This window comes from Petaurus breviceps, unplaced genomic scaffold (assembly GCF_028583685.1).
Source record: "Petaurus breviceps papuanus isolate PSGF00001 unplaced genomic scaffold, PetGlider_PUasm1.0 90503, whole genome shotgun sequence".
Lineage (NCBI taxonomy): Eukaryota > Metazoa > Chordata > Mammalia > Diprotodontia > Petauridae > Petaurus > Petaurus breviceps.
In genome coordinates this window covers 107,098-116,600 of record NW_027187265.1, presented here as the reverse complement: position 1 = coordinate 116,600, position 9,503 = coordinate 107,098, and the positions used below count along the sequence as shown (strand labels likewise).

Here is a 9,503-nt window from a genome sequence, read left to right as displayed (position 1 = left end):
TATGGGGACTAAAGTCGGGAGGTTCATCTATCCATGATTTCCAAGAAGTTCTATGGCTTTGGAGCTACGCCCTCTAATCAAGGTGGGGGCTCCTTAGGGCAAGGACAGGGTGTCTGGCTCCTTGTCTCAGTCTCCTACCTGCTGGCTCTGTGTGGGGGCCAAGGCACATCATCTCAGCAGGGAACTGCTTTCCCTCAATCAACAGCAGCTGACCATGCATGGTTCCATGTTCTAGTGTGCCCATCCCACTGCTGACAGAGACTCAGGCCAGGAGGCGGGGAGTGTGAGGGCCCTCCTCTGCTTACATCTTCAACACTTTGATTTAGCAATCATTTATTAAGTTCCTATAATGTACCAGGCACTGTGCTAGGTGCTGGGGATACCCCTGGTAAAATATAAGCTCCTTGAGGGCAGGGATTATTTATGATTGTCTTTATATACCCCAATGCTTTGCAAATAGTAGGTGATTTAATTGTTGGATTGGATTGGATTCCCAGACAGCCAAGCCCTGGTGACCAGAGCTAGGAAGAGGCTTGGGCAGTGAAAGAGCAATGTTCCTGCCACTAGTGGCTTCCTGGTAGGTGGGCTACCCACAAATCCCAACCTGGGAACAGGGGTCAGGCCCAGGTTAAAGAAAAGTTCTCTGGTCCTTGATGGGAAGTCAGAAGGGATGAGGAAAATAACTCTGGTCTCTGGCTCCCTGGCAATGGGGCCTAAAGGTTTCTGAGCATGCATCTGTGGCCAGCCCTGTAAGTTCTCTCTCCTCAGGACCCCATGTCTCTGACATACTTGGTGCCAAAACCTAGAAAAGCTTCCTAGAAGAGGGGACATTTGGAGAGGTCAGGTGGGAAGAGTGGAAAAGAGACACCAAAAGTTATGGGGGAAAAGGAGGAGGGGGAAAGGGAGAAAGAAGCTAAGGGCCTTGCTGCAGGGAAGGAGCAAAGTCAGGCAAAGAGTCTAACCCACAGAGTAAGTTTCAGTGCTTCTGGCCCAAATAACAGGCCCAGAGCACCCACCAAGGAGGGAGCCAGGCTAACTCCATATGCTGGGAGGTGGCAGCTGGATCACAAGAAGGAGGAGGGCCTTTCTGGAAGCCCATGAAGAGTCTAAGCCCTATCTCTCATAGGAAGCCGTAACGAATGAGTCCAACCCATAGTCCCTCCACTCCTGCTGCATTTAGATTCAGTGCTACACGGGTTAGCTGCTTATTGTTCTTAGACCCCTTCCCCTTTAAATGCAAGGAGCCAGCTGCTGTGGGGAGAGCTAACGGTAAGGTTCCTGTGCTGGTTGGTCCCATGCACAGGGCTTAGGTAGATGCTGCTGCCTAAAGATAATCTGAGGGAAGGGCCAGTCCAGGAAACATCAAGCCCAGTCTCCTGGAGAGCTCTGTCCTATCCCACATTGATCCAGGAGACCATGGGGTTTACAGAATTAGACCTGGAAGATCTTTGGAGGCCTCATCTCATAGGACCAGATACCAGGTAACAAGTGCCAAGCCACTCATTTATAGATGACCTGCAGGGTCTTGGCTAATGACACACAGGGCTGCAGCTAGTGGCAGTGATGGCCTTCAGAGCCAGCTTCTGGCTCTCCCACCATGCCCAGACCATCACTCACAAGCTGTGTGACATTATACAAGTCAATCCGTCTCTTCCCCACTCTGGCCTCAGTTCCCTCATGGGGCAGCTGGACTAGATGGTGCTTGGGTCCCTTCCAGCTCTGTGAAGGGCTCTGCATTATTCCAGTCCCAGATATCTAGTAAGATTCTCAGTAAGATTAAAGGGTTAATCCTGGAGGTGACAAAGGGCCAACAACAGCCAGAGAAAAAAGACAGAAACCCGTAATAGAAGTCACATGGGCCTTTTATTCATTCCATCACCTGGCTGTGTGGATGGTGTGGGAGCCACAGAAACAGCTCTCAGGGACCAAATGTGCTGTCCAGAGCCAGGTGGGCCCTGTCAGAGATAACTGTCCCTCTGGTCTGAGGGTCAGGCTTACACGGCACTTTGTTCATATTATTGAACTTGAGATTTTCAACAAATAATATGTACATCCAGGGGCCCCAGCTGCCTGCTGCCAGGGTCCCTTGACCAAAAAAACAACCCTCCCTCCCACCCCAAATTATAAAAGTGTGTACACCTTCTTAAAATAGAACGGTCATTCTGCTTTGTAGCTTCCCACAAAAACATATTTAAAATATTGCACTTGTAAATTAAGAAAATAAAGAGGCAAGGATTTCCTATTACAGAACAATGCATCAAGCATTCGGCTACAGTGTTGAAATAAATAAAATCCTGAGGCCAAGGCCCAGGGTGGGGATGTCAGGGCGCTAAGCACCAGGGCCCCAAGGGATGGCACCTGGAGGCCAAAACCTACAGGATAAGTCACCTGAGCACCTGCCGCCTGGCCCAGGAAATGCCTTCCCTACCCCTAACTTCTGCTACCCAGTTCTTTCAGGGCCTCAATCACTGTGAAGTGACCAAGAAGTAGGGGCAGGCCCATGCTGGGTGATGCTTGGCGGAGCTCATAAGTTAGAGGTAAGGTTCTTGTACTGGTTGGTCCCCTGTCCCCCCAGCTTCACAACTGCCCCTGGCTCCTCACTGCCTGGACAAGAACTTTTTAGCCTGTACCTATGTGCCTATGTACCACGCCCATAGGCCCAATCCTGGGGCAGGCATCGTCGTACCAGAGAGCGACACTGGGGGGTGGGGGCAGGGTGCCAACACACATGGCACCAGCCCACTGGCTTCTCGAGTCCCCAGGGACTCTTGCAATCCAGGCCTCAGGCTTCTCATATGTCTATGGACCAGTCCAACAGAGATATGGCTTCGAGGAGTCACAGGCAACAGAGTGGCCCATTCTCTCAGTCATCCTCAGGAGGGTGGGGAGGGAGAGGGCAGGCCACCTGCTGGGCTGGCTTCATGTAAACATTCATCTCTCCCGGGCTACCCGGGGGAGAGGAGGGGAAGCTCCCCTACAATGGAGGGCTCAGCTTCTTCTGGTTAATGAGGTCTAAGTAGAGCTCTGAGCGGAGGAAACGAGGATAGGAGTCCTTCTCCATAAGCCCATAGATACGCTTCTGGGCCAGGTCAAAGCAGCCCCTGGTGACATTCTGCAGGTTGTCCTTGGTGTGTTCCCGTGTATAGGAGTCCAGGTTCACCTGGGAGGAGAAGCACATACAAGATTAAGTCCTTGATCTGAAAAGCGGTACTGGGCCTGCAGGATGTGTCTAGGGGGCCAGTGCCAATCAGTGAGCCCAAAGCTGTCTGTACTGGCACAATCACTCATCTCCAAGCCCCTGGAGGAGACTCTGCTATCTCTCCAGCCCCCCAGGTGGCTTGTTTAACTCCCTGCCAAATCCCTTCGTGCCAGTTCCCAAGGATGCCCTCAGTTCACATCACTGGGAACAAAAGACTAACTCTTTCTGTCTCCCAACTGTAGGAAGGCAAGGAAGACACCTGCCTCCCTTCCCCCGTCACCTGGGAGGGGGGTCGTCTTTGAGAAGGAACTAACCACTCAAGATAAAGCACTAAAGGTTCTAAGAGCAGCACAACCTCAGGTCTGGGAGGATCAGCCCCTTGCATATATGGAAGAGTCAACCAATCAACCAATAAGCATTGATTAAGACACCAGGCTACCAACCCATCCTGCCTTCATGTTATGAGTTCCTACCATAAAATGGGCTGATCAAGCTTCCATTCATAATACCGTAATACCGCTCCAATGGAACCACCTTCCCCTGGAACACTGTTTTGCCTGTGGCTGGTTTCCCATAACCAGTCAATGACATCAGCTAGGGAATACACAAATGGCTTACCTCTTTACATGCCTGGATGGCAATATATTCTGCAAAGATCTTCTTAGCCTTGGATGCCATCTTGGATTGAGACTTGACTTTCTTGAAGTCCTCACATGCCAGCCAAAATTCCAGGTTTTCTTCACTGAATTCTGTTCGGAGGAAGGCACGAAACACTGCTAGTCCATCTGTCAAAAGACAAAGAGTCCAGGTTACACTGGGAAGGGACAGCACAGCACCAGATGAGATCCCTCCCAGCCCCATCACAGGCCCCATCATGCACTCAGAACACACCCCAGACATCTCCTAGGATTCCCCACTGAGCCTTACCCAGAAAATCAAGGAATAGCTTACAGAGCTCCTAGGATTGGGAGTTAGGACACTTGTGTTCATTTAACCCTGTCTCTGCTACCAACTCATTGTATGACCACAGGCAAGTTGATTCACCATACTGAACCTTAGTTTTCCATCCATTAAATGAAAGTTAGATGAGATAACCTTTAAGGGTCCTTTCTAGTTCTATGACAATGAACCATATGACAGACTCATTTCAATCCAAGAAACATTTATTAAATCTACTAAACCTACAATACAAGGCACTATTCCAAATATTGGGCACACAAAGACACAAACAGTCCCTGGTCTCAAAGTTGCCCTCTTATCTGTCTCTTGCTGGTTGTGGGAGGGAACCAGTCTGGCTTAATGCCTGGCTGATGTGGGTGCAAAGATACGGCTAAAAGAGATCAACCCTGTCCCTCCTGCCCTCCTTTCTTTTTGGACCCCCAGTCTCTCTCTCAGTCAGGACTTCAGAGGAACATGTAGATCCCAGTCCCATCAGAGGCTTCCACATTAGACTTCTGAAACAGTGACTCCCTGGGAGGAGGCTGTGTTGGGGAAGTTTGACATTTATCATGGACATTCCTTGTGGGATGTCTCTGCTGCTTCCTCTTGGTACCTAAGGAAGGACTTGAGACCCTTTGCAGAATAAGGATAAGGGCTGGATAGTGACTAGGGGTTTACAGGGTAACCTTTCTACACATTCTCATGGGATATCTAGCTTCTACACTGAGAAAAGAAACCTGGTCCTGGGGCTTCCAAGAAAACAGAATCCTTCTCTTATAAACTCTACACTCTAAAGGGAAGAATGCTACACAAGCCCCCGAGTTGAAGACAGGAAAGGAGGTAGGAGAGGGTTTGGGGGGATGAAGAGGACCTTTTAATACACATACTTACATTTGTGCAACAGCAACTTCTCCAGAGACTCTCCCCACTTGAGTGCCTCCTCAGAGGTGGGCCTGCCAACAAACCAGAGAGAGATGGTGTGAACTCAGGCTGAGCCAAGGCTAGTGCTACAGCTGCCTAGTTTGCTAATAAGCAGCAACAGCTGGCCCATCCAGGAACACAAGAGTGAAAGGAGCTGTGCTCTTTTGCCCTAGGGCTGGCTCTCAGATCTGGGCCTTTTCAGTAGATGGTCAAAGTTAACCAGCAAAGTCTTCTGATGCCACCTCCCCGCCAGGACAATAGGGTGAGAGGGCTATAGGAAAACAATAGATCCCAGATCCCTGCACTCTGGCCACAGCTGGCAAAGGTTCCTTTCTTGGGTCTTCATTCCTACTACTTCTGAATCCCTGCCAGGGGAGCAAGGATCTTCCGAAAGGAGCCCAGGTCGAGTTTAACGGTAAGGGTCCTGAGGCAGGAAATGTGGGGGTGGAAGCCACAGAGGATCTACTCCAAGTCCAGAGAAGAACTCACTTCAGGGACTTCATCCCTTTGTCCACCTTGCCAGCCACATTGCCCCCAGGAGAGTCATTTCTTCTCCGGAAAATCCCCAATCTGTTCTTCATATCTTTGGCCCTGAGAGAGAAAAGAGAGAGAAATCTTTAGCCTCAAGAAAGACGACAAAGCAAGCAGACACGGGCAGGAATGAGGGCTAGGGCCCATCGTCCAAAAATTTCTTGGTGCCTGACAGGTGGGTTCAGTTGCACGTACTCTTTCATTGTGTGTCTACGTTGCAGGTTCCCATTCCGTGTTCGGTACATGCTCAGCAGCATCTCTGAGTGGAACTCAAGAGGTCCTGGCTTAGACAGATCTCGGAAAAAGGGCATGGCCCTAGAATCAAGTCGGCCCAATCTGGATGGACACTTCGGGTGGATAAGAAGCAAACTGCCTACCCAAGGCTCCTTCCACAACCCTTGCCCCCAGGCCTGCACAGGCAAGGACTGCCCTCCCCAGAAAACTCAGCCCAGGCAAGCAGGCAGAAACCAGCCTGGGCCAGTGTCCACTCAGAGCAGCAGGAATCCAATGTCTGGGCTCTGAGCAGAGGCTGAAGCTGGTATTCAGACAGGAGGAGTCAGGAAGTAGGAGGGGCTGGGAAAGCAAATGAACAGAAAAAGTACAAGCCAAGCCTAACAGCTAGTGAAAGAAGCATGTGTCTTCAACTGGGCTGGCCGGCTCCCACTGAGGCCCGGCCCCCACACTCCCACCCTTCCATGGGGCTGAGGCAGGAAACTGCTCTGAGCTATTTGTGACCAGGCCTCATCAGTTGCCATGACAGCAAGGGAAGGGAGAAAGAAAATAAGTCAGCAAATACCAGGGATGGGCATCAACACGTCCTGCCAGGATGGCAGTAATGGTTATTTTTAGAACAGACTCATTTTTAGCACTTTCCCCCAAGAATGTCATTAGAAAAAAGGATGGCAAATTTCAAGATGGGGTACCCTTTGGGGGAGAAGTGGTGTAAAAATAGCCGATGGGGAAGGGGTTAAATAGCCCCATACTCATTCTTGCTACTTACCCCAATCCTTATTCCCTCCCCAAGTTTTGGCATTTGGGATTAGGGGATTAGCCAAACTTGAGCAGTGCCAAGAGATGGGTGCTGGATATAGGCATCTGTCTGACAACTCTGGTCCCTCTAGGCTCTGGTTTCAATCACCAGCACTGGAAGAATCCCAGGATCCATCCATGCCCATGCACAGAGGTGCAAAATTAACAAACAAGGCAACTAAGCCCTGTTGGCTCAGAAAAGAAGACTAGACTTTGGGCACTGCCAGAGGCTCACCCCAGCTGTCTTGGCCCCCAGAAGCAGGCTTTCTAAGGGGCCTGGCACTTGGAGCCCAGACCAAGCAGTGCCAACCCAATGAAATAACATAGGGTGGAAAAGCTCTAATCAAAATGCAGAAAACAATCATTAGGATAGGGAGTGGGCCAGTGGCTTAGGAAGAGGAGTGAGCATCTCCTCTGCTGTTTACCTTCAGGCACTTGGCTCTCAAGGGAGAGAGGAGGTGGGGAGATGGGGAGGTGGGGAGGTGGGGAGGTGGGAAGGTGGGGAGGTGGGAAGGTGGGGAGGTGGGTCCTCAATCGTGGGCTTAATGTTCACAAGGATAAAATACTACAGTGTTACAGTAAAGTCCCCTAACCCGACCCTCACATTTTTCAGATAGGAAAACTGAGGCCCTGAAAATGGGGAAACTGATATCCTTAAAATCATACAGTATGTCCTTCTACTAATGGTTTTCCCACCACATCTTATCAATGGGACTCAAAGATTACATACATTTGTGTACACACACACACACACACACACACACACACACACACACACACGCCAGATAATTCCCCAAATTCCTGTCAGTTGGGAACCCAAATCTCCTCCTCATCCTTCACCTACAATGCAAGCAGTGATTAACTCGACAAATATGGACTGCTGCTCTTCTCCTATCCCATCCCCTGATCAGCCTCAGGTGGAAAGCAGAAGAGAAATGATATTCATATCTGTTTTAAGGGCTTTATTTTTTTTTCTTTTTTCCTGAGGGGTGAGAGAAGAGGAACAGGGTGAGAAATAAATGTTTAATTCAAAAAATCACTAAATGAGTTGTCCCCCTACCCTGAAGCACATCCATTACTTCCCTCCCCCTCCTCAGAACTGCCCTAGACTTATGCTCCTCCTGTAGCAAAGAAAAAGACAGGCACAGGACTGCAATAATTCATTCTTGGGAGCACTGGCCCCTCGCTAATTAAGAGTTGACTATATTGTTCTGTGTCTGTCACCAAGTGCTTACAGATAGAAGTCTGAATACCCAGCTGACCTTCTCCTAGGACAAGAAGCAGCCTAGAGATGCTACCATTAAAGCACGGATTAGTGTCTCTAGATTCCCAGCTCAGTACCCCTTCCATCAGAGAACACTGTCTCTCCTTTGGGATGTGACAGGTGACATTCCTTTTCCTATCCCCCGCCTCCAATCAGAGTAGAGTTGGATCTCCTTTTTGCTTCCAAAGTGGGAATGTGGCCAATAATATGCTGAGAGGGGGGCAGGGTGAAGGACGGCTGATAAAATTTGAGAAGAGGCCATCTAACATAATCCATTCATTTTACAGATGAGGAAACTGAAAACCAAAGGGGTTAAGCCTGTTGTGCCTAAGGTCACAGATGGAAATCAATAGGAAGACAGCTGCCCAGGGACCCCCAAGGGCCTCTGTTTAAACTCTCTCCATCCCTGGCTCTAACAGGAAACAAGACTCCCCCTCTGACCCACTGACAATCATCTTTTTCCTCTCCCCCAGGTTTCTTGTGCTATCCTGGTAAGTGAAAGTATTAGGATTCCTGTGGGCAGGTCTAGAGCAAGGGCAGTGAGATTGTAGGAGTCTCCTAGAGGCTTCTGTTTCCAAGTCTTCCATTAAACTGCCCAATAAAATTGCTTTGTCTTCTTGGGTCTCTACTTTCAGAGCTCTCTCTGGGTACTCTCTACCTCTAAAAGGAATGGATTAACAGGATGAAAGGCTCTGAATTCCCAGATTAGGCCGGACAAGTGGAGCAGCTATTCCCTAATGTAAATATGACATTAAGGATAAGCTCCCTGACCCACAAGCAATCAATGTATATTCCCCATTGGCCTGCTCCCATAGTAAGCCCTCTCTTCCCCCCAACATCAACTTCTTTTTGAGTTCACAAGGGCTCAGTATTTTTCTGCAACTTCAGAGATGAATCTAGAACCACAAGGGCATGCTGAATACAGGGGAATACTGTACCCCCAGTGCATGTTCAAGTCTATTCATATGCCAAGCTGCCTCTGGAGTCAACCATGACTACCCAGCTGCCTTCTTTCCAAGCCTATGTCTGACCAAATATATGTCTTCAAGGAATGTGAAGATCCTCCCCCTTGAAGTCTCCTCCTCTCCCCACCCCCCAAATGCAGACTTAGGAAAATATATGTCCCTTTCGCCCACTAGACTCTCCACTTTCTTGAAACTAATTAAAATCTTTCCCTCCTGGGGCATTGGATTTATACAGTTGTTTATTTTTCTTTTATTTTTAAATTTAATTTAAAAATTGTATGTGTACATGTATATATACAAACATATATTTGCATATATATATATATATATATATATGATCTTCATTTCCAAATATATCCTTCCCCAAAGTATTATCTCTTATATAACAAATCATGAAAAGTGAAAAAAAAGCTGTGTAGTAAAATTAACCCGCAAATAAACCAAGCCTGGCATTATATCAATATATGTAGTGTTCCACACTAGAGTCCCCCATCTCTGCAAAAAAAAAAAAAAAAAAAAAAAAAGAAGTGTACTTTTTTTTTTTTTATTGCTACGGCGACGAGGGAGATCTACACTGGGGGGGAGGAATCTATAACACTGCCCCAGTATGTAAACAGTTAAAAATTATGTGGGTCTGGGTTGTATGCTGTTTTTC

The 9,503-nt window shown here is 48.5% G+C and overlaps 1 protein-coding gene across 5 annotated transcripts in view; it reads right to left on the bottom strand.

Annotated features, from left to right (window-relative positions):
- Positions 1-1,846: 1,846 nt before the first annotated feature.
- Positions 1,847-9,503, bottom strand: part of LOC138141817 (regulator of G-protein signaling 3-like) — a 112,194-nt gene continuing 104,537 nt past the window's right edge. For 3 of the 5 annotated variants that reach the window (XM_069062668.1, XM_069062670.1, XM_069062672.1), the window contains 4 exons: positions 5,549-5,650; positions 5,030-5,091; positions 3,818-3,984; positions 1,847-3,160 (listed from right to left, as the gene is read on the bottom strand). In XM_069062668.1, coding sequence (XP_068918769.1) covers positions 2,975-3,160; positions 3,818-3,984; positions 5,030-5,091; positions 5,549-5,650 — 517 coding nt within the window. In that variant the 3' untranslated portion in view covers positions 1,847-2,974. Of the gene's footprint in view, positions 3,161-3,817; positions 3,985-5,029; positions 5,092-5,548; positions 5,651-5,785; positions 6,200-9,503 lie in introns of those variants that run through there. The other 2 variants (XM_069062669.1, XM_069062671.1) reach the window with 2 other exon arrangements.